This window comes from Coptis chinensis, chromosome 6, assembly GCF_015680905.1.
Source record: "Coptis chinensis isolate HL-2020 chromosome 6, ASM1568090v1, whole genome shotgun sequence".
Taxonomy (NCBI): Eukaryota; Viridiplantae; Streptophyta; class Magnoliopsida; order Ranunculales; family Ranunculaceae; genus Coptis; species Coptis chinensis.
Genome location: NC_141461.1, coordinates 48,610,535 through 48,636,200, shown reverse-complemented (window position 1 = coordinate 48,636,200; position 25,666 = coordinate 48,610,535). Strand labels below are relative to the sequence as shown.

Genomic DNA, 25,666 nt, shown 5'->3' with positions numbered 1-25,666 from the left:
ACCCTAGAATTGCAAGCATTACCTGGAAACTCATTCATAAAGTAGTACCCACAGATGATAGGGTTAGAAAGATGGGCATACACCTGGCATCAAGATGTAGACTTTGTAAAAAAAAGGAGGATTCAGTAGATCACATGCTCTGGGACTGTGAAGCCACTACAAAACTATGGGCATGGCTATTTTCTTTTCACAAGGTGCAACCACTCATCAATTTTCAAGGTATAATTTATGCTCCTAAACTACTTAGCCCCATCAGAAGAGAGCTATGGAATTCTGCTGCTGCTCGCCTCATGTATCAGATATGGAAGATGAGAAATCGAATATACTTTGAGGACAAAAGATGGAATAGTGCATTCATAAAAAATAAAGTAACTAAAAGAGTCAAAGCCGCAGGTAAGTTAGCCACTGGGTACATGTACAACACTGTCGAAGACTTGGCTATTCTACATTCTCTCAACATAAAGGGAAGAGCCCGACCAAACTGTATTCAGGAAGTCATGCGGTCTCCACCCAAGCCTGGAATCGTTAAAGCTAATACCGATGGCTCCTCTATTGGGAATCCAAGGATAATGGTGCTGGCAACATCTTCAGAGATCACTTGAACCAAGTTATGGGAGTTACAGCCTATGGACTCGGGATTAACTCCTAAATGTGCATTTTATTACCCTTATATTGCTGCATTACAACCTTTCTTACACTAAATGAAAAGACAACTCATAACTTTTATTGCCTTTTTCAGGTTACAGAGAATTTCAGATCACTTATCATAAAAGCTGCGTCTTAGCACCTAAATGAGCCTTAATCTTGCTTATTATGAAGACTAGAAGCTGCTATAAAAAAGTGCTGAAAAAGTCAAAGTCAATGATCAAAGGTCAAAGTCAAAAGTCAAAGCCCTCAACTCAGAAGACCAAAGATGGAGGCCCTTCTTTTAAAATATGACATTCTCAAAAACCTACCTTGGTAAAGAAGAAAACATAAAGCAAAAGAAAAAGCAAAAGCAAAAGTGAACTGTGAGGTGTCTCAAAAGTAATGGAGGAGGGCAAACCAGTAAAAGACATAAAGTAGGGGTATATAATCTAAAAGTTAGGAAGAGAGAAGGCATCAATTGCATTTAGGGTTCAAGCCATTTGGTTTGTAGGAGTAGAGAATGAAGTTAGACTTAATCTAGTGTCATTAGGATTTATTTTTCTTGTTTTTCAATTCAAGTCTTTTACTTTATTGTTCTTCATTTTCTTCATTTCAATCTTGTTCTTGTTTTTGCATTTTCAATCAATCAATCAACCTTATTTCTTTATGTTAGTTCTTAAATCAATCAATCTCTTTATTTGTTTTCAAGTTATATTTCTTTCAATCATTCAACAACTTTAACTTTGCTTTCAATGTTCTTCATAACTTAGATAAAAACGCAAGTCCTAAAGATAAGAACTCCAACTTCCTTTCTTCAAACTCCCATCTTTCAAGTCCAAACAATCTAGGATGAACCTTACTTCTTACACTCTTTTGAAGACTCATCAATATACACAAACTTCAGTTTGCCATTGTAATGGCAGCGGAATTAGTGGTATCAAAGGGATGGTTGCACTTATAGATCAAAAGTGACTCAACAGCTGCTGTCATGGCTCTTAGTAGGGACAAAAATCCTTGGATAGTCAAAGCAAGATGGCTTCGAGCAACCCAAAACAACCCAAAATCTACTTTATTGGAGATTGTCCCACACATACTGAGAAGCCAATTTTGGTGCGGACTTAGCAGCGAAGATGGGAGCAACTATGAATCAAGGAGAGAGGCTATGGAGTTCTACTAGACCAAGATATATCACACGATTAGAAAGTCTGAACAGGCCTTACTACTGTTTTAACTAGATCTACTTTTATTATCCAGTTGTAAGCTCTTCACTTGCTATGTAACATTCTTTATTATATTAATGCAATATCCCTATTTGTGTGCAAAAAAAAAAAGGAATTAGATGCAAAGAATTACAATTAAAAATGGTAATTAAAATTGTTTTCAATTAAAACAAACACATTTATATGAGAAGGAAAAGAAGAAGGTGTGGAGTCTTTGAAGGTAAGAGCAATAGGAGGTTGCAACAAGTTACTCTTGATGTAGTTGGGGGGTGCCCAACACAAAACATGTTTTTTAGGGCAATGTCAAACTTGTAATAATTCTTTTTTTTTGGAGTCTGCCCAACATAAAATGGAAGGTGTCCATAGCGAGTACCTTATTGTTTGTCCATCCAAGTCTAATACAACAAACTTAGAAAGGAAACTGAATCAGTAATCAACACAGGCCAGACACTTGTTTAGGAGGCTTCTCGCATTAGTAAAACATTATGACATTAGTATTCAGTTATGGTACTTGGACGGAAACAATGGACAATATAATGTTTTGGCAATTGATTGATAGAAGAAGTTATAAATGTAGGTAGCGATGCTGCATTGAACATAGTAATGTACATATGAAGTCTTTTATGTATTTCTTCCTTCAACTGGTTCTTGTAACCTTATTAACGGGTTTTTTAGATATTGGTTTTAGTTGATAATAGGGAATTAGACATTAAGGACTAAATAATGTGTATTTAAGGATTGATCCTAGTTCCGTCAGTGGACAAGTTTGGCCTGAGCAATCTGTCTATTTTTGTGAAATGCCTCACGTGAGCATTTAGAATTAGTATTAGGTCCCACTGCACACGAGTCATGCGTGTAGTGTTTTAATCTTGTTCCGTCTATCTCGCACATATCTCGAGTAATCTAACACAAACAAACCACGAAATTGATGGATCTAATTAGGGTTTTACTTCGTTCGCCTCTGACACTTGAAGTTATTATTTGTGGTGAGTATACTTCAAAGATTTGTAAGAAGTTGAGGTTCATCTTAGATTATTTAAAGTTGAGAGATTGGGAGTTTAAGGAAGAAGGTAGACTCTTAGTTTAGGACTTGGCTAGTTTAGTTGTGAATGAAATTGAAAAGCAAGTTGTTGAAGGTTGAAATGACCCAAAATATTGAAAGCAAATGATTGAATGAAAGATTAAAACAAGAAGAACAAGGAAATATTGATTGATTAAAATAAACAAGATAAAATAACAAGATTGAAATACAAGAAAATAAAGAACAATAAATTAAAACTTGGATTGAAAAATAAGATTAGAAAAGTAAAGCAAACCGAATGGTTTGGATCCTAATACAATGGATGAGTTCTCTCTCTTTTGCTTTTTGATTATATACCCCTCCTTTTGCCAATTATATATTTTCCCTCATCCATTCTAAACTAGACACCTCACCCTTTTCACTTTTGCTTTTGCTTTATGGGTGCCATCTTGACCAAGATAGGTTTAGGGATAAGTCTTCATAATTTGAGATAAGTGCCTCCATCTTTGGTCTTCTGATTTGAGTCCTTTGACTGTTGACTTTGACCGGTTGTCTTGAATTTTTCAGCACTTTTCCATAGCAGCTACTGGTCTTCACAATAAGCGTGATTAATGCTACTTTTGGTGCTAAGATGCAACTTTTATGATAAGTGGTCTGAAATACTCCTTAACCTGAAAAAGGAAGTAAAAGCTATGAGTTGTCTTTTCGTTAAGCGTAAGAGGGACTATAATGCATTAATAAAGGGGTACTAAAATGCATATTTGGGAGTTGATCACCGCCCCCAAATAGCATCTTGCTTGTCCTCAAGCAATGATGAGAGAAAAAACTAAGATCACAAATGTGTGATTTATTATCAACTAAACATCTCGTTTCACAGAGTGCAATTGCATTGACCATATGTAACAAGGCCTTAAACCACTAGGAATTCCATAGTGGATGAGCTTTAAGCCTCGTGAGAGTTTTCCAGTGAAGGTATTCACAAACTTTTTCTATTTAATACAAATAGTCTTGTTTTTTATTTATTTATTCTCAGATGTCCATACATCTCATTAGCGTTGAATACGGAAAAGCTCTTTTGAACTTAGAATAAAATATGTATAGTAATTTAATCATCTAAAGATAAATGTGCAAAATATGAGCAATGAAATGCAAAAGCAGAGTTGTTTCCGAGACTTTTAGAGAGCATCCTTAAGGTGGGTTCTCACTGGGGTGTGTTGCAATCACAACTCTCTGATAGCTTCACTCAAGTTTCGTTCTCTCAAGTGCACCGGGCACTTATATTCCTCACATACTCAAATGACATCCAAAGGAACTGGGGTCAATTGATCATGCTTGCCACTTACTATCACACCATCCTATTCCTAATTAAGCTAGAGGTCTTTTATTAGGAGTTACGGGGCTAGGGTGATGGTCCAGAAGGAAACAAGAAGGGAAAAACAAAATCTGATAAGTTGAGAAACTAGGTCTTCATGATACTTGTAACCAGAGAAGAACCTTGTTTTGTTCTTTGCTTTCGAATTGTGCTTCATTCTTTTAGCTCTTAAACTTTGTGACTCCATATGAATTTGAATTTCGGGAGTTCTAACTTGCCTTTGTTTCTCTTTTTGTTTTGTTTTTGATATCGTCTCCTTTTGATTTTGAACTTTGGGTGTTTCGATTTTTGACTCTTTCGAATTTTTTTGGAGTTTTTAGTTTTTGATTGGTCTTTCTTATCTTTTTTTCTTTTCTTTTCGAAGCAACTAACTGATTTGTCTTTGTACAAGGTCTTGTCTTCTCTTTTTCTGATATCCATCTAATTCTTAACTCGTCAGCTGGATAAGCTTTTTATTGAGTTTTGTAACATTTTAGGATTTTATGGTGGAGAATAAAAAGGCTTTTAGAAAAAGGTGAAGGCTTAAAAGGGCTAACTAAAGGAAAAATCTATCTTTTTGGGGTTTTAACGTTTATTTGGCTATATCGATCCAAAAAGGTCCTAAATTCTCTCTTGGGATATGGCGTGGTGATCAAGCAAGTGGACGTGTGGTCTTTCTATTCAGACATCTTTTGTGTCATCACTCAATAATCATTCAGATGAGGCTTTTGGCTAGATTCTCACAGGATATGGAACTTAACTATTCTAACCTTGGTCTCGGAAACTCACTGCTATATACATACAAATGCTGATGCATGCCATTCATGAAAAGATGCAGAAATTATTGTGCGTATATTAGTCTAAGTTCAAAGAACAAATCCTTACTTTGTTGCTATAATGAGACTTATAAACTATTTATTCATCATAGAAAAAGGAAACAAGACTTTTAATACTAAACAGAAAAATATTTTTGGTCATTTTCGATTTTTTTTTAGGAAGGAAGAAATATACTATTATATACTATATAGAAAATGCTTAGTTTTTGCAAAATGTTACTATACCACCCCCAAAGAAAAATATGTTTTGTCCTCAAAGTATGAAGAAATAAGGAAAGAGATTACCATAGAAACATGGCAAAAATGGTGACACCTCTGTATTATGTTCTTCATGATGAAAATATACCACCCCCAAATAGGCTTGGGGGAGTGGGTTGTTTGATATAGAACAAGAAATACATGGTTTATTATACTAAGGATAATTATTTTACTATGAAATTTTTTTTTTGGTTTTGTATTTTTGAAAACTTATGCAAATGCAAAAAGAATGAAAAAAAAAGGAAAAATTTGGCATGATGTATTTGTACTCATATACCAAATTCCTTAAAAGAAATGAAACAAGCAGATAATAATATATATAATTTAACTTATACTACGTAATACGGACCCTAGGGAGATTTCGTAGTCAGAATTCGTTCATGACTTGTCGCGGTGTCTAGAAGATCCTTCTCCTTGATGGCGGGTCCTAGCATGTCTATCACTCCACGGAAGCGTATCTCGAATGCTCTATAGTGTTCTAGAGACATTGTGCTGGAAGCGTCTCTGCTCCTGTTGCTCCTCCTTGATGTTCTACTGAGTTGCCATGATATCTTGTTGTGTATGCCTGAGCTTGCTGACGTGCTGAGTCAGAATCCTCTGGCCTCCATGGAGGAAGTGAATTCCATCCATGGGCTGGGTGAACACTCGGGTGGCACCTTCAGCAAAGTAGTCCACTCGCTCTGTAGGCTGCGCTTGCTCGACTGCTCTAGCGACAGGGGGATACCAAAACTTCTGGATGCAGTGGGCATAGATGGGACCTAAAGTAGTGTCCCTGACCTCCACTAAGGCGTCCGGTACTTCAAAGCCCCAGTGCTGCATGATCTTCGTTACCGACACTGGTAAAGGGGCTGTTGACTTCTTGGGTTTGCAGAGCTGTTCGAAGATAAAGGAGACGATGCAGAAACTGTTCTTCTGCTCTTTAAGAATCCATAAAATATGAAGCATCTCCTTACCTATATCCGAAGGCTTGGTCAAGCCTAGCAGGTTGTATACTGTCCACTGAGATACTGTTAGCTGGTTCCTTCGTAGCGAACTCTGATAAGCGCAGTGAGACAAAGGGTTTTTAAGCACCTCGAGAAGAGTCTCAGCCATGAGCACGTCGACTATCTTGTTATTTGGGGACTATTCCGTCTGAACATAAACTTTCAGAGGAATCCCCAGAACAGCACTCACCACCTCCTTGGTGAGCTCCAGTGTTCTGCCATCCTTAACAACCTCGAAGCATTTATTCTCCCCTCTAACCATGAAATTATAGAACGAAAGCGTAAGAGAAGGAGAATAAACCACTTCTTCCATCACAACCAAAGATTCCCATCCTCTTCTCCTTATCTCTGCCCTGAAGTGCAATTCAAACAGGTCGGAATAGAAAAGGTCTTAAATTTTTTGCTCCGACACAATTTTGAGAATTCAAGCCATTTTAGAGTAGGAATTGATTAAATTGGGGTTGTGATTTGGAATGGGGGTTGAAAATGGAGCAGGTTGTGAAAAAATTGGGTGGTGGTATGTTGAGGTGAGGTCGCGGTTGCGAGTCGAATAGGGGCGATCACGAGTTATATATATGGGTTGATGGCATGTGCGAGGCACATTCCTTTTTAAGAAACTCAAAATTTTGGCCCAAGCCCATATGAATAAAGGAAATTCCGATCCTGTCCTTAGTGCCTTGCTAACTTCAGGAGTCGATCCACGCTTTGTTACTCGTCCGATCTTGACTTGTGAGGTACCAAAATGATCAACATCGAAAATGCAACATAACTGTATAAGGTACACTCACATCCAACTGTGGAAAAAGAATAGATAAAGGAAGGAACTGTATAGGAACTGTAGGGAAATATGTATAGATAACGGAAAGAAAATTTTAATTAATTAATTTTTTTTTGGGTTTTGAATAAGTTTAAGAGAAATTTTAAAAAGGTGGGTCGTTTAAAGTCAGATCCCCAAGACTTGGAAGTTTTTGAAAACTTGAGTCAATCCCAACTAGATGGTTGGATTACTCTCTTAGACTGAGTGTAGTGCACTGGAGAATAATACGTGTAGACTTTATAAATATAATTGTTATGAAGTTGAAGACTGGGGCAAGTTGCTGTTTGACAATTCAAGCACCAGCCTTCTCTCATAGAGCATATCTTACGTGCGTATGAACTCTTACCATACCTAGGAATGGTTTTTGGTATAACTATCCATATCTTAAGCTGCAGTTCTCTAGGAAGATTGATCATTGAAACTGATCCATCTAGTCTTGGTAGGTGGATGGTTTTTGTTTTTAGAAGACATTTTTGAAAAGTTTTTCAGAAACGAGAGAGATTTAGAAAGGGAAAAGATTTAAATGAGAGGGGAAAGATTTTTAAGAAAGGAAATTTTGGAAACTTTTGAGTCTTTTAATGTCAGATTCTCAAGACAAAATAGAGAGTTGGAGGTGAAAAGATTTAAACAGAGAACAATATCACTTTAGGTTACTCTATTTGTTTAATTCTCGTTTGGAGATGGGGTTTTGTGTGTGTGTGTGTGTGTGTGTGTGTGTGTGTGTGTGTGTGTGTGTTTGTTTTCTCATTTAAAATATATCTCTATCCATATAGAGGTTTTTCCAAGAAGATAAAATTATACGTTAACCCGGTATCATTTTGGTTACTCCGGATGTATAACTTTCATTTTTTATATCTTCTGGTTTTAAAAACTTTGGAGAGATGTTTTAAGAAACTCGTACTTAAAAGCAGTGATTCTATATGTTACTACTTTAAAACAAATCATAATAGATATTCTTAGGCAACTTTCGTGTCGGCTCTGTGGCGAACCCAATCTAGACAGACAGAGCTTCAGCTACGCGAGTTGGGGAATTTACTGCACAAGACATGGAATGTCCTGACCCGGGCGAATAGCTCGGTGATATAGGCAACTCTTAGTAAGCAAAACTGATCTCAAACTGCCCTTAGATTGCATTGTTCTAAGGGTTGGTCTGTGTAAATTTATTGCCACTTTTATAAAAATCACTTAACTATTGATGTATCGAGAATCTATCATTAATAGCACAAAGAAATCAAACATTTTTGAAAAAGAAGTGTAAAATAAAGAAAAGAAAAATTGTATACTCACTCCATAGGTTCACACTTACTCAAATGACGAGTAAAAAATGTTTTACAAATAATATGCGAGATATACTATGGACTACGGCTCCGACACTTACAACCACACCTTCCAAGTGGAGAGGTCCGGTTGCCTTATTGATGTATCCCTTTAAAGCAAAAGATGGAATTGAATGGGAAAGGAATACATCATAAAAAAGGATTCAATTCTTGTAGATGGGATGATTAAGAAAGAGTTTTTAGCACTCCAGCTTCGTTCACGTCACTTGTTACTTCAAAGGCTGTGTTTGTTGCTTTAGGGTTCGGGATACTTTAACCTGGGAACACACCTTTCTGGGTTTTATCTTGGGCTAACAAGTTCAGAGTTTGTTGCATGGATGCTAGGATTTGGGTTTGCTGTTGCATGATAGATAATATTATTTCGGTGGGCTTATCTGTTTGGACGCTAGTTGATAGTGTGATTGGAACTAGGTCTCTTTGGTTGTTGATAGTTCTGGTGCAACTGAGATGGAACCAATCCTTTGTTCTGATTGCTATAGGTACTTTGTCCTTGTCCTTGTCTGAATGCATTTGGTGGTTTGTTGAAACTTGGTGGTGTTTGGTTTTGTGGAATATTGGTCCATGCGAAGTTTGGATGTTGTCTCCATGGTGTATTTGGTACATTGAAAGCTCACACTTCTTCTGGTTGAAGTGATGATATGTTTGTGATCAAGGGACATGTGGAATCTATATGATTTAGGCTTAAACAGAAATTGTATGGTGAGGTATTTATGTTCATGACATGCTGAGAAGTTTGGTCTTTTGGTTTGGTTGTGAGGGCATCTATCTTTCTTATGAGGGTTTCGATTAAGGTCTTGATCTCAGGATTTGATTTCACCTAAAAAATACACTAGCCTTAGCTGTATTGAGTTGGACTGTTCTGGAATTATTTATGTCTCCCCAATGGGCACTTTTTTTGGCTTGGTTTTCAAGAAAGATTAAAGCTTCGGATGCACCTCTATCCAAAAAATTACCATTACTTATGATATCGAGGGTTACTTTATGTTATGGGAGAAGACCTTTGAAGAAACATTGGACAAGAGTTTATTTTTCTAGTTTATGGTGAGGATATGAATGGAGTAAGTCAGAGAATCTATCCCATGCTTCAGAAAATGTCTCACTTGGACTCTATTTGAAGAACTATATCTTGCTTCTTATCTCTTCTGTTTTCTTCGGCGGAAAGTACTTCTTCATGAAGGAGAACACAACCTTTTCCCATGTATCGAAAGATTCGGCCTTCTATGAGAGAAGCCAAGCATGACTCTTACCAGCTAAAGTGAAGGAAAACACTCGTAGCTTAACCTAATCATCGGTGACACCCGGATGATGAAAGGTATTACATACTTCATGTATCCGGCATAGATGCTCGTACGGTAACTCGTGTTCTAACCCATGAAAGATGGGTAGAAGATTGAACACGTTTTGTGGAATCCTAAAATTGCTCGTAAGCGGTGTGAGTCGTTTACAAGATGGAGGTCCATCTTGCAATGGTGTGTAGAAGTTTGAGAGAGGCTCTTCAACTTGCACTACCTCGTCTGCCATCTTATGAGATGAAAGACTAGAAACAGGAGATTGTCTAGGTTGACGAACTCTCCTACGTGAGTATATTTTATTCTTGCTAATACTTGAAGTGCCTCCACGCAGTATCATACACTTTTAGCAAGACCCCAAAACCATCCTAACATGCGCAAATGGTGCAATGCATGCTCAAGAAATTGAAATTTGTTTTTGCAAGTATGAAGTTTTGAAAACATTGCATTTGGTATATATTTTACTATGCCCTATTCAGAGGAATAGTTGGGCGTGAAACTTGGATTTTAGCTCTACACGTGTCGAGGGAGAAAATCGCTACTTCACCAGATGGTGTGCCCCCAAGAATCTCACCCACGGTATTTCTGAGGGAGGGGAGTGAGGAAGGTGGTTGGTCTACTGGAATCTGGTAGTTTACTACTATCTTTGTTCGTGCTAGATGTTTGTCCTGATGGACTTGACTAAATTGGCTCCGCTTGGTTGATTTTATATTTTTAATTTGGTTTATGTAACACACATTTCACGCAACGTCTGTTCTAAAGTGGGTCTTAACGCCACTTTTTATTCTTTTAGGGATCGGGTTCAGCCTTAATGTTAAATGTAAAGACGAGATTGAAATGTAAATCACACAATCATCTAAGCATACTTAATAACACATAAGTATCCTCTTACGCTTTGTAGCGAGGAGGTTTAGAAATTACCGCCCAAGGTTTGCGTACACGACCCTTGGGTTCAAGGCGACGTCGGTTGGCGCTTGATTTGAGAATCAAGCCCAACCTTTCGAGCTTTACCCTGTTTTTTGTTACAATAAAGGTCCACTTAAAAAGCCCACGAGTTGGGTTTTTGACAATTTATACAACTTTGCCTTCAAGGGCCCAAACTTAAAACTAAACTAATATTATACTAATTTAATTAACTAGTTTTAGATTAATCCCTTAGATTAACTAAAGTCAAATAGACTTAAAGTGTTGATTACCAAGTTGATCCATAGTGTGTGAGCTATGATCCATAACTTGCCTCACACACTTGAACTTCCCAAGGCAATTAAAACTCTAACCCCTTGGTAAGTGTATAACTTAAACCAAGTTTAACTCATGTTCATCATAAGAAATCAATCAAAAATCACTTTTCCTATTTTTTTTTTTTCCGTTTTCATTTTATCTTTAACTATTACAAACAAGTTCCATTGATTTATCCTACTATATTACACAATCTGGGCTCGGTGTACCACTATTCATCACAAACCAACCACGTAGCCAAAAAACTGGACCCACGTCACTGGAGGTGAACTCGCGATCACCCCTTGGCTAGCTCGCTGTTGCTCGCGCGGACGCTGCTTGACTCCGGCCAAAGTCGATCGTTTTCCGGCTACTTTTTTAGCTCCTATTCAGGTTTTTGGTTCTGCACCCTAATTTATAAGAAAATAGATAAGTAACGAAATAACAGCGAAATAAAATGACGAAAAATAAAAGAAATAGAAATGAAAGGGTGAGAAGGGTGCTTCCTCCTTAGATGCTCCCAACCAAGCTCTTCTCCTCTTTCAATCCATGACGGTGATGTCATTTGAAGTTGTTATTTGTGGTGATTATACTTCAAAGATTTGTAAAAGGTTGAGGTTCATCCTAGATTGTTTAGAGTTGAGAGACTGGGAGTTTAGAGAAGAAGGTAGACTCTTAGTTTAGGACTTGGTTAGTTTAGTTGTGAATGAAAATATTGAAAAACAAGTTGTTGAAGATTGAAATGACTCAAAACATTGAAAGCAAATGATTGAATGAAAGATTAAAACAGGAAGAACAAGGAAATATTGATTGATTGAAATAAGCAAGATAAAATAACAAGATTGAAATACAAGAAAATAAAGAACAATAAAGTAAAACTTGAATTGAAAAACAAAACTAGAAAAGTAAAGCAAACCAAATGGTTTGGATCCTAATACAATGGATAAGTTCTCTCATTTTCTTTTTGATTATATACTTCTCCTTTTGCCAATTACAAATTTGCCCTCATCTATTCTAAACTAGACACCTCACCCCTTTCACTTTTGTTTTTGCTTTATGGGTGCCTTCTTGACCAAGATAAGGTTAGGGATAAGTCTTCATAATTTGAGATAAGGTCCTCCGTCTTTGGTCTTCTGATTTGAGTCCTTTAACTGTTGACTTTGACTGGTTGACTTGACTTTTTCAGCACTTTTCCATAGCAGCTACCAGTCTTCATAATAAGCATGATTAATGCTCCTTTTAGTGCTAAGACGCAGCTAATCTGATAAGTGGTTTGAAATACTCCTTAACCTAAAAAAGGCAGTAAAAGCTTTGAGTTATCTTTTCGTTAAGCGTAAGAGGGATTGTAATGCATTAATAAAGGGATAATAAAATGCATATTTGGAAGCTGATCAACATTGCACACTCATCTGAACCTTACCTCCCACAATCTCTCAGCCATTTTCTTATATATAAATTGAAGGTTTTACAAAATAAAGTGAATGCTACCTCTTGGAAACTTCTTGGAAGTGAAATACGATGAAAACAAATCTCTGCGTGTAAGTACTCGATCTAATTGTTTGCATTATTCTTCTGCATATTTGTGCATGTTGAAAACTTGTTTTTAAAGGTGTGCACCACTTCAAATTTTGAGTCCAACTTTTAATTGATGTGGTAGGACCGAACCTTAATTGTTTAGAAGAAATTGGGAGTTTTTTTTTTACTAATTCTTTAATTGGTATTGAATATTCTTTATAGTTTTTTAGACATTGGTCATACTATTACTATGGAATTAGACTTTGGTCAAGAAATGCTGAAATACTAGTTTTTAGTCCTACTTCTGTTACTTGACCGTCAGAAAGTAGGACTAAACTCTAATATCTAACTTACAATAAAGATCATGTCATAACGATGACATTATTATCTGGGTCAAATGCTAACTTATCTTTAAGAGTGAGAGATGACGATTAAGTTGATTGACGGTCAAGTAACAGAAGTAGGACCAAAAACTAATATTTTAGCATTTCTGGACCAAAGTTTAATTACCATAGTAATAGTAGGACCAATGTTTAAAAAACCCTATTCTTTAATATATGGGCCCCTTAATATATTTGTTTATCGGGTACCCTTGTTTGTCAATTGATGTCTGTCATTGCATATTTGCACTTAACTCTAACAAGTTGGGTCTTTTCGTTTATAGTAATCATGCAATTATATTGTATAATTTGACTAAATTATTGTATATAATTGTGTTTATACATTATGTGATATTAAATTGTGTGAAATTATGTGAAATCATTAAGGGGTTAATCATTAAATTGTGTTTATGTTATTTCCAGTGGTATGGCTAGTGACTTATTAGGTGTAAGAAAGTTTGTTATCCATTATGGGGGATGTTGGGGGAAAATTGCAACTAGGATTTTGAAGATGTTTGACTATAAGGGTGGGAAGATAGAGAAATGGGAGTTAAATGGGGATGAACTCTATTTTATGAATCTAAACAAGGATGTGAACATGTTATTGGGTCTAGGGGTACTGGTAAGTCCTTGTTCATTTGTTGATATTGCATGCTTGATTAGTGGTGATTTGTGTAAGATTAAAAGTGATCAAGTACTTATGCATTTGTGGAATCTTATGAAACCTGGAAAAGACAAAAAGTTCCATCTATTTCTGTCTTCTACAGCTGGTCCCCCTCCACAAGTGTCACTTCCACTGACTCTTACCACTATAACCCCACCATTATCTCCTCCAGTAACAACACAGAATCCTACCACTCTAATCCCACCATTATCTCCTCCAGCAACAACACAGAATCTTAATCCATCGACATCTATTCCAACTACACCAAAATAGAAGGGGTTAAGCAGAAGTGATGGGGTTATTAGGAGCTCACCTAGGTTGAATCAAAGGCTGAGTTAATCCCTATCTCATATTCCCACTACACCCAAAGTTAATGTTGTGTATGATGAGGGTATACAGTCACAAATTGATGATGATGGTATACAGTCAATCCCTGTTTTTGCAAGGCAAAATAGGGCGCGGGCACACTCTAAGTTTCTCACAGGTAGACCTGAAATTTTTCAGAGAGGTTCCTACAGATGTCAGGAACTTATTAATGTGGTCGTATGCAGAAAAATTTAAATAGACATTACTATAAATTAACAAAAACTACGGCTAGACAAAAAAACGAAATATAACGAATTAAGTAAAGTAAGACTCTAAGCCTCAATTGTACCACTGCAATCCCCGGCAGCGGCGCCAAAAACTTGATAGGGATTTTAACCGGCCTAAATAAACAGGCCAATTCTAGTTGCTGTGTAGGATCCAGAACTTTACTCGTACAGTGTTCTAGTGCTACATGCCACGGTTAAAAAGGGAGGTACACTTCAGACTTGTGAGGTTGAATTGGTTTGTGTCGTGTGTTTTGTTTTTGTTTTGTTTTTCTTGTATTTAGGAAGGATAATTCACCTTGACCAGCCGTAGGCATTTTGCATTACGACAGGTTAAGCCCGCTCATTAGGAAAACCTTTTTGACACGTGGATCAAGTGATGGTGCTTTTGCACAAGAACTGGGAATCGTGTTATTTGGGTTTAGGAGCAACAATATTAAAACATATTATTTTAAAATTGGAATTGATATATTTGTTTGATATTGTTTGTGTGGATTGTCGTATTTAGAGTTCTTAAAAAAACATGTGGAGTTATAACACATACAATCCTTTTGCACTTTCACCTGCTTTAGAACACGCTCTTGCTTAAATGGATCAAAATACTTTGAACATGAAAAATACATTGAACATGCAAGAGGTCAGGAGAGAGACACTAGCTACCTATGAGGCAACCCAACTACTTGAAACTCGTGTTAGTCAGTTAGTTAATCTTATGAAGAAAAATAATGAGAGATAACTCCAAAACTAGGTAGAGCCTAATCTTTTTAATCAAAACACACAACCTGGGGAGTCGACAAATATATGTGAGTTGAATTTGGTTGGGACTGATGATCAACTATTGGGTAATAATGATGATGCTGAGGATGATTTTTGGTTGCCTGTTTCTTCTAAGTTCTTAAATGTTAGATCAACCCACTTTAGTGATAGTGATGATGAGGAACCAAGAGAGGTAGTGAATCCTATATCTCAGGACTATTATTTTCGTAATCCTCTTAATGACAATTCTTCATGTCCTATTTCTAATTCTTGTGTATATATTAGCCGTGATAGTTTGTTGAGTGATTCAAATGAAAATTTTCATGAGCTGTATGTTGCACTTTTAAAGAAAAATCATGAATTGCTTAATGATAATGAGAGGTTGGCTGAGAAGGTAATAACTCTTGCAAGTGAAAACATTGTTTTGAGTTCTCACGCTAATGAGAATATATGTTTTTCTAATAAGTTGAAGGTAGAAAATGAATATCTCATGCATAAGCATAATTCTTTGAAACATGAGCTTAACATAATTAAGGAAACTCATATGGAAACTATGTTTGATCTTTTAAAGAAGAATTTGTAGTCTTTGTAGTGGTGATATAAATTTGAATGTTGAGGAGTGTTCACGTGCTTGTGCTAATCTTGCTTTGTGTTCTAAGTCGACTTCATCTTCTTTAGAACCAGGGTGTATACCAATTAATGTCCCTTCCACCTCCCATGTTGACCACACTAGACATCCTATCACTTGTTATTATTGTGGTTGTGTAGGTCATATTACGTATCACTATCATGTTAGAAGAACCAATTCTCAAGTTTGGTGTAAAACCACTAGTCATGCACACACGGTATCATTTTTGAACCCGGTTTGACAAACATGTGCTCCATCTCATAACCATGCTAATAATATTGTTATATCTAGTCTATCTAATAGAGTTATGGGATGTGATTATAATTTGCCTAGGAATCATGGTAAGAAAATGGGAGTGAAATATAAACATACACAACCTAGATACCATTTAGCTAAGGTCCGTGCTATTTGGGTAAGAAAAGATGATTTGAAAGTGTTATCTGATTTGCAAAAATTTGATTGCATTATTACTATTTGTTGAGAGCACTGTCTCATGTTAGCCTACCATTTATTTCATTTGCATATCTTATTAGGTGATACATGGTATGGTTAAGTGTTGTTTTCCATAAGTTTGGGGGTGGCAGTTGTTATATTAAGCATTGCATGATCTTTTGTTTAATATTTGAATATTTGATTATCTGCATGTCATTGCATGCATTCGTCTGCTAGAGACGTTAACTGTAGCGCTTGTGGGAGACAACTCGTGGTTTTATTTTTGTTGAGTTTATTATGCACATATCTCATACATTCCACTTTAGCACATTTTCTTCGCCTTTTTGGAGACGTGTAACTCTATGGAATGAGATACGTGACACATTTTAGTCATTGTAGTAATTTGGTTCCTTATATATATTATCACTATTATATCTTTGGTAATAACTAAATTCTACATGTGACTCGAGCTTTATTTTTCGTTCATGGAGCTATTGGTAACCTCTTTCCTTTATCTTTACTTGTCCACGTTGTTATCTTTTTAATTTTAGCATATATGTTAACATTGAGGACAATGTTTAAAATAAGTTTGGGGGTGGGAACAAAATGTTTTGTTTAGTGAAAAATAAAACTTATTTATACTATGCACTTAAGGATAGTGGTATTGTTTCATTTTCGGTGATGATTATAGTCTAGAGGTCTCACTTAGCATTAGAATTAAGAGTAGTTATTAGAAACTTAGGTTTATATATAGATAATAGTCATTGCATCTTTTCATAAATATTTTGCATGAACATCATGATTGTACTTGGCAGTATTTTTCTGAGACCTAGGTTAGAGTGCTTAATTTTACAAATTTTGTGAGAATCTAGTCTAAAAGCCTCATATGAGTTGATATCTGAGTGATGACACAAAGAAGTAGTAAATTCCGAGTAGAAAAATCACATATCTACTTGCTTGATCACCATACCATATCCTAAGCGAGAATTTAGGCCTTTTTTGGATCGATATAGCCATAAATTCCAACCTAGAGTATATATTTTTTTTATGCTAGTCGCCCCACTGAGCCTTTCATTAGCCTTTTCATAAACCGCAAATTCCTTACCCTATATATAAAAAAAATAAAATAATAAAAGAACAAAAATCCTATCTTGAATGAGTTTGAGAAATAGGATGACATGAAGAAAAGAAAAAGAGAAAGACCTATGGAAAACCAAGAATTTGTTAGTTGCTTCAAAAGAAAAAGAAAAAAAAAAAAAAAGTTTCCATTCAAAGGAAAGAAAAATAATAATAAAAAGTTAGAAGCCCAAAAACAGAATTAAAGGAGTTAAAAACCAAAACAAAAAGGCTAAGGATGGAAACAAAGTGTAGAAGCAAAGTAAAAACAAGGTCTTTCTCTAGTTACATATTTTGAAGACCCTATTTTCTCAGATTTGTCTATTTTGTTTATCCATTTTATTTATTCTTAAACCATCACCTAAGCCATACATATATAACACCTAATAAAGAACAATTAACAGGAAATTGGATGCAAATGTATTGAACTAACCACAAAGAATAATTAACGAAAAATCAAAAATTGGATATAACTGCATTGAACTAACCTCAAAAAATAAATAACGGGAATTTGAAATTGGATGCAACTGTATTGAACTAACCTTAAAATATAAATAACGGAAAATCAGAAACTGGATGCAAATGTATTGAACTAATCTCAAAACATATATAGTTGGGTTGTATGTTGTGGGAATGCCTCGATAAGTATAGTTTTGCATTTAAGATGATGTTTATCTTATCTCTTTCCGTATGATTGGGAACTCTTTTCTATTCAAGTAGCTTCAATATATATAAACTTTCCCTTATAGGCAATCTCACAAAACTTCAATCAAACTTCTATTAACTAATAACAAAATGAAGTTGAAGGGTTTTATGAAAGGTGAGTTACTTTTTTTGTAATGGAGAGTGAGGTTTTCACATTATAAGAAATTTGGATGAGTGATAAATATAATATTAATATATAATGGGATTCATATATAAACCCAGCAAAAAAAAAAAAAAAAAAGATTCATATATAATAATTATGCATATTTGTAAATATTTTATAGAATAATTAATATAACAACACCTATTCGTAGATAATTTTTGAAGATTCCACATAGTGAGTCATGCATAATTTAAAGAATAATTAATGGGAAATCAGAAACTGGATAATCTTTGATGATCCCACATAGTAAATCAAGCATAATTTATTTTTTATGTCATATTTGCAAGGACACTACAGATGGATCAGTAGAAGTTGGTATTATACACCACATTGGATAATTAAAAGGAAATCGGAAACTTTATGTAAATACAATAAATTAAACTCAAAAAGTAATTAACTAGAAATCGGAAATTGGATGCAATTGCATTAAACTAACATCAGAGAATAACTAACGGGAAATTAGAAATTGGATGCAAATCTTTGAAAAATATTTAACGAAAAATCCAAAACGGTATGCAAATACATCAAACAAACCCCAAATAATAATTAATGGGAAACTGGAAACTGGATGCAAATGCATTGAACTAAACTCACAAAATAATTAAGAGAAAATAAAAAACCGAATGCAACTGTATCATCACCCAAAGGTGCTGACAAACAAAGTCGATAAAACCATTAGGTGATGATACCAGAGGTCTGGGGCTCGAACCCCGCTCATTAAAGAGTTACTGATCTCATTTAAAACAGACTTAAAAAAAAAAAAAAAAAAAAAAAAAAAAAGTACCCTCATAAAATAATTGGTAGGAAATCGGAAACTAAATGCAAATGCATTGTAATAACCTCAAATAATAGTTAACGGAAAATCAAAAACCGGATGTAATTGCATTGAACTAGCCTCAAAACATAAATAATTAGAAACTAGATGCAGATGTATTGAACTAACTTTAAAAAGTTATTAACAGGAAATCGGAAACTGGATGGAAATACAATGAACTAATCTCAAAGACTAATTAACGAAATATTAAAAAATGGATGAAACTGCACTGAACTAACCTAAATGAATAATTAATGGGAAATTATAAATTTGATGTAACTGCATTAAACTAACCTAAAAAAGTAAGTAATGGGAAATCAGAAACTTGATGCAAATGCATTGAACTAACCTCAAAGAACAGTTAACATAAAATCGAAAATTGGATGCAACTACATTGAATTACTAACCTCAAAGAATAATTACTAGAAAATCAGAAACTGGATGCAACTGCAGTAAACTAAAATCAGAGATTAACTAATGAGAAATCAGAAATTGGATCAAATGCATTGAAATAATCTCAAAGAATAGTTAACTGGAAATTGGAAGCCGGATGTAACTGCATCGCACTGACCTCAAAGAATAAATAACTAGAAATTGTAAACTATCGAACTAACCTAGAAAAATAATTAATGAGAAATCAGAAACTGGATGCAGATGTATTGAACTAACCTCAAAGAGTAATCAACAGGAGATTGGAACCTAGATGCAAATGCAATGAACTAATCTCGAAGACTAATTAACGAAACATTGAAAATTGGATCTAACTGTACTGATATAACCTTAATGAATAACTAACGAGAAATCATAAAGTGGATATAATTGCACTGAGCTAACCTCAAATAATAATTAACGGGAAATTAGAAACTTGATGCAACTTCATTGAACTAACCTCAAAGAATAATTAATGAGAAATTGGAAACTGGATGCAACGTACTACATTGAACTAACCTCAAAGAATAATTAATAGAAAATCAGAAACTTAATGCAAATGCATTGAACTAATAATCCTAAAACACATTTGTATTATATGTATGGGGAATAAATGTTTCAACAAATATAGTTTTGCATTTTAAGTAGTGTTTATCATAATTCTTTTATTATGATTGAGAATGTCTTGCTATTCAAGTAGCTTCAATATTATATTCGCCACTAAGTAATCTTTTGATTAGAGATAAACCACCTAATTGATCCTTTGATTGGAGACCAAACCACCTAAACTTTCTTATTAGAATTGATCAATACCAAAACAAAATTACATCTTAGTTCTTTTATAAGCAACTAAATTAACAAAGTCTAATCAAAATAGAAGTCTATTACTAACTAAAGTACTACTTAGTATAGGTTTTCGAACATTCCCTCGGCCTTCAAACACAGCTTGTCCTCAAGATGGAAAATCTTTAAAACAAGCACGGAATTTAGTATACTCCTCCCATGTAGCCTTCTCTTCTGAGTGACCCTTCCATTGAATGAGTAGGTGAGTAATATCACGATTATTCATCTTGAATAGGCCACGGTCCAATAGTCTGTCAGGTACCCAAGTGGTAGAATCATCAAGTGGTGGAAGATGTGAATCTGGTGTGATATGAATGCCTAACTTAATCTTTAAGGATGAGACATGGAAGGTTGGATGGATTTGACAACCAAATGGAAGATCCAACTTGTACGCAACATGACCAATGCATTCAAGAATTCTAAAAGGACCATAAAATTGTGGTGAAAGCTTCGAAAAAGTTTGAGAAGTTGCTGTAACCTGACGGTAAGGTTGCAATCGGAGAAAGACCCAATCACCAACCACGAAGCAACGCTTTGTGAGTTTCAAATCAGTATAAAACTTCATTCGACTTTGAGACTTTTGCAAATGATCTTTTAGAATTTTTAAAGTATGATCACGAGCACATAATACGATATCAACAACATGGACAATTGTGGTATTAAGAAGATATGCAGACACTGAAGCGGGGGATGACTATAAACAGCCTGAAAAGGAGTCATCCTTACAGAGGAGTGATAAGAAGTGTTATACCACCATTTAGCCCATGGTAAACAATGTGTCCAAGTGGAAGGTTGGTTTCCTACAAAGCAACGCAGATAAAATTCAAGAGTGCGATTGGTAACTTCAGTTTGGCCATCTGTCTGAGGGTGATAAGCAGAACTACGACAGAGTTAACTGCCTTGTAGGGTGAAAAAGGCTTCCCAGAAATTGCTAATGAAAATTGGGTCTCTGTCACTCACTATAGAACGAGGCATCCCGTGCTATTTGACAATGTCACGCACAAAAACTTTAGCAATAGTGGCAGCAGTATAAAGATGAGAAATAGTGCTGAAATGAGCATATATGGATAAATGATCCACCACAACCAAAATCGAAGTTTTGCGTTGAGAATTGGGCAATCCATCAATGAAGTCCATAGATAAGTCCAACCAAACATCATCAAGAATGGGTAGTGGCTGAAGAAGACCTGGAGGAGCAATCACTTTAGCTTTATTACATTGACATACATCACAATGTGCAATAAAATCCTTGACTGCAGTTTTCATACCCGACCAATAAAAATTATGATGAAGTCGTTTCTAAGTATGTAAAAATCCAGAATGACCCAAGATGGAGTAGCATGAAATTCTTGTAAAAGGTTAGAACACCAAAGGGAATTAGGCACAACAACAATCCGTCCTTTATAGCAAAGAACACCATTGGTATAAGTGTAATACTTGTCTGGAGTAGAAGAATGTTGAAGACGGTTGATAATGGCATGGAGAGAAGGGTGGTTATGACACTCGCGAACAATGTCATCAATGCCGGTAAAAACTAGAGAAGAAATAATAGAGAGACTGCCATGTTCATGCAATTGAGAAAAGGCATCAACAACCTTGTTTTTTTACCCTTTGCGATAGATTATCTCATAATCATAGCCTATGAGTTTAGATAGCCACTTTTGTTGCTCTAGAGACGAAAGTCGTTGTTCAAGAAAATATTTGAGACTTCGATGATCAGTACAGATTTTGAAGTGTCGTCCTAGCAAATAAAGGTGCTAGTACTGAACTGATGATACAATGGCAAGCATCTCTTTGTCATAAACCGAAAGATTGAGATTCTTACCAGAAAGTGGCCTACTGAAATAAGCTAGAGGATGACTAGCCTGCATGAGAACAGCTCCTAAACCTCCTCCTGAAGCATTAGATTCAATATACAATGCGTCAGAAAAATTGGGCAAAGCAAGCACGGGGGTGGATGTCAAAGCCGCTTTGAGAAAAGTAAAAGCCTCAGTGGTTTCGTCAGTCTATATAAAAGAGTGGGTAAGTGGTTTAGCAAGTGTTCCATAGTCTTTGACAAATTTTTGATAGTAACATGTTAAGCCTAAAAACCAACACAAAGCCTTTAAAGAAGACGGTAAAGGCCAATCATCAACACATTGAATCTTATCATTGTTGACAGTAACACCCTTAGCAGAAATAATATGGCTTAGATAAGCAACTAAAGGTTGACCAAAAGAACACTTGGATTCCTTGACAAATAACTTGTGGCTCTGTAGGATACCAAGAACAACATAAAGATGTTGAATATGATCAGATAGGGAAGAATTGTAAACCAGAATGTTGTCAAAGAAAACAAGGACAAATTTGCTCAAGTGGGGACGAAAAATATCATTCATCAAACTCTGGAACGTAGCCATTGCATTGGATTGGCCAAAAGGCATAATGAGAAATTCATAGTGACCATCATGAGTGTGAAACGTCATTTTAGGAATATCAGGTCCATGTACAAGAATTTGCCAAAACCCAGAACGAAGATCTAATTTAGTAAAAATTTTGGCACCATGCAAATCATCAAGTAACTCATCAACCACGGGGATTGGAAATCTGTCTTTAATCGTTCGTAGATTAAGGGCACAATAATCAATACACATGCGCCACGAGCCATCTTTTTTCCGAACTAACAAAATAGGAGATGAATATGGACTACAACTAGGGTGAATAAGACCAACAACAAATAGTTTGTTAACAGCGTGTTCAATCTCAGACTTTTGAAAGTGTGGATAGCGATAAGGCCACACATTAACAGTGATGGAACCGGGCAATAGTGGAATATGATGATCATGACAACATTGCGGTGGCAACCCAGTTGGTGAGCTAAACACATCTGTAAAGTGAGAGAGAACTGTACCAATTGCTGAAGGGATATGAACTGTAGAAGAATCAGATGGCAAAGATAGCTGAAAGAGGACACCATGACGCTCGCGTTCGATTAAACGATGCATTGAAGGACTGTCAAGAAGCATCCAAGAAGGAGAGTTATCTCCAACCAAAGTAAACTCGTGAGCATCCTTGGTAAACTTCATAATGAGATTAGTAAAATCCCAAGAAATCAACCCCAATGAACTGAGCCATTGAGCGCCAAAAACCACATCACACCCACTCACAACCAAAAGGAAAAAATCAACAGAGAAAGAACAACCTTGCAAAGTGATTGGAACATTATTACACTTGCCATCACATTGAATAGAGTTATTACATTCAATAGAGCAGCCACAATGTTTAACCAATGATGGGTGAACAAAATTGTGAGTAGAACCAGAATCAATAAGAACAGTAATAGGTCTATTTTTCAAAGTGCCAGTAATACGCATAATTTGTGGCCGAGTTTGACCAGTAAGAGCATGTAATGAAATCTCAGAATTGGACTCAATGGAATCATCAGTAGCCACATCAGCCACAAAAGGAGATTCATCAGCATAAATAAGCAAAACTTGATTGATGTCCTGGCTTATAAAGTTCATCATAATTAAAACATAAGCCTTTAGAGCGGCGTTCCTATAATTCAGCCTAAGGAAGACGTTTAAAACCTGGAGGTGTTGTTTTTGATGAAGTGGATGCAAACTTCAAAGGTTGAAGACGAGGAGGAGCACGATGAATAGAAAATTCGTAGAGAGCAACAAGTTCTTCCTCCTTGGCAAGAGCAAAGTCAAAAGCTTTGGTGAGCATTGAGGGCCGAAGTGTTCGCAAACTAGCTCAAATGTTATCACGCAAACCAGAAATAAACATGCTAATTAGATGAGATTCGGGTAAACCAGGAACCAAATTAGCCAAACGTTCATACTCCCGCTGAAATAAGCGAACGATACTTGTTTGGCTAAGTTTAGAAAGAGAGCCACCAGGGTCTAGATTTTTACGATCACCAAAATGAACACAAAGTGCATGAGAAAAATTCGACCAATTCATAGGGCCAATAGAGTGTCACATCCACCGATACCAAGCTACCGCATCACCTGTTAAATGAATGGAAGCAATTGGAATCAATTGAGCAGCAGGGAGGCCATGAACTTGTTGATATTGTTCCACTTAGAAAACCCAATCTTCCTGATTTTTACCGTCAAACTGAGGAAAATTGATCTGAAGTGTACGTCCTTGTAATTGAACACCTTGTACTTGAGTGACACCCTGAGGAAAAACAAAAGGAACTCGAGGAACTTCTTGGTGTAGTTCACCATCTTGACTAGTCATTGGATTGGTAGGAACTGTGGTCGATAGATTGGTAGGAATTTGAATGGTTGCTGGAGTGGTGAAAAGGGCCACAAGAGAGTTCACACTTTGGTTTAATTGAGTAAGTTGATCATTGTGCGTACCTATAGTATCAGTAATTGCCTTCATCTCATTGCTTAGAGTATGCAAGCTGGTGTTGAATCCAGCATGTAGCTGATCCAATGTTCCTTCGATCGCATCGACACGTTTGTTAACCTCTTTAACAGTAACTTGCACCATTGTGTGGAAGAGAGGGGGAAAAAATTTTGTACCCAAAAAAGAATGGCTCTGATACCAGATGTTATGATTCTTAACTCAATTTGATGAAGAACCCTAAGTAATCTTTTGATTAGAGATAAACCACCTAATGGATCCTTTGATTGGAGACCAAACCACGTAAACTTTCTTATTAGAATTGATCGATACCAAAACACAATTACATCTTAGTTCTTTTATAAGCAACTAAATTAACAAAGTCCAATCAAAATAGAAGTATATTACTAACTAAAGTACTACTTAGTATAGGTTTCCTAACAGAACCATATTGAGTTATGGGTGTAACAGCATGAACGCATCACTAGAAGATAAGTGTAAGTATATTAAATGTACGAGAGAAGAAGTTCAGTTGTTGAGAGACAGAAAACAAGAATTGACTACCCAAGTAAACAATGTAAAAGCGAAACTATTGATTGTAGAGGGGGAAGGAAAGGCACACACAAGTATTGTAGAAAACTGGTTGAATATAGCCTTATTAAGTGACACAACACATAATAGTTTTTTGTTTCACTCAACCATTCAAATATAATAGCAGAAATAACATTTAGACACCTAAGAAATAACATAGCAGCTAAACACATAAGGTCTATCTAAATAGAAAGGGTAGCATTGATTTCTTAAGATGTTATCACCTTGTTTCATGCAAAAGTTTCAAAAATGTTAATAACATATCAATACCCTTATGGGTACTGCTTGCTCCTTTATTGAGAGAAATTAGAGAGAGATATATGATTATAAGGTCACCAAAAGGAAAATAAAACAAAATTTGAGGAGGAAGAAGAAGAAATAGGAGGTGTTAATACATGTAAACTTAGACCGATGACCACAAAGCTAGATAGATCAAAATTTTCACGCTAATTTCTTTCTTCTTACTTCTTAGTTGAGAACTGAGGGGGTGGGGGGAGACCGGGAGAGAGAACAATAGAGAACCAAAAGGTCAAAGATGATGACAATCTTGCAATTCCAAATGCAAAAATCTGTAGAATAATCTTTGTGCTAAAGTCTGGAAATGACATCTTTCAGAAAAGTGAAGTACAACCTTTCACTAATAAATCATCCCTACAACGTAATATCTGTAACAGTTTACTTATGAACACTTGCTTTCAGCACACGGGATGTGTGAGCCTTGAGCTTAAAACACAATGAGCTAAAG

The 25,666-nt window shown here is 35.8% G+C and overlaps 1 protein-coding gene and 1 non-coding gene across 2 annotated transcripts; one reads left to right on the top strand and one right to left on the bottom strand.

Moving 5' to 3' along the window:
* Positions 1-9,483: 9,483 nt before the first annotated feature.
* LOC147493351 (small nucleolar RNA R71) lies at positions 9,484-9,589 on the top strand. Its single transcript, XR_015200643.1, has one exon. It is a non-coding gene; the product is annotated as a small nucleolar RNA R71 (small nucleolar RNA).
* Positions 9,590-20,101: 10,512 nt separating this feature from the next.
* Positions 20,102-20,557, bottom strand: LOC147493350 (uncharacterized). The gene has a single exon (XM_086567832.1). The coding sequence runs from the start codon at positions 20,555-20,557 to the stop codon at positions 20,102-20,104; it is 456 nt and encodes a 151-aa protein (XP_086423958.1).
* Between the last annotated feature and the right edge of the window lie 5,109 nt (positions 20,558-25,666).

Bases quoted from the DNA above. Each gene is read 5' to 3' on its own strand.
- LOC147493350 (XM_086567832.1), bottom strand. From the start codon at position 20,557: ATGAAGTTTTATACTGATTTGAAACTCACAAAGCGTTGCTTCGTGGTT.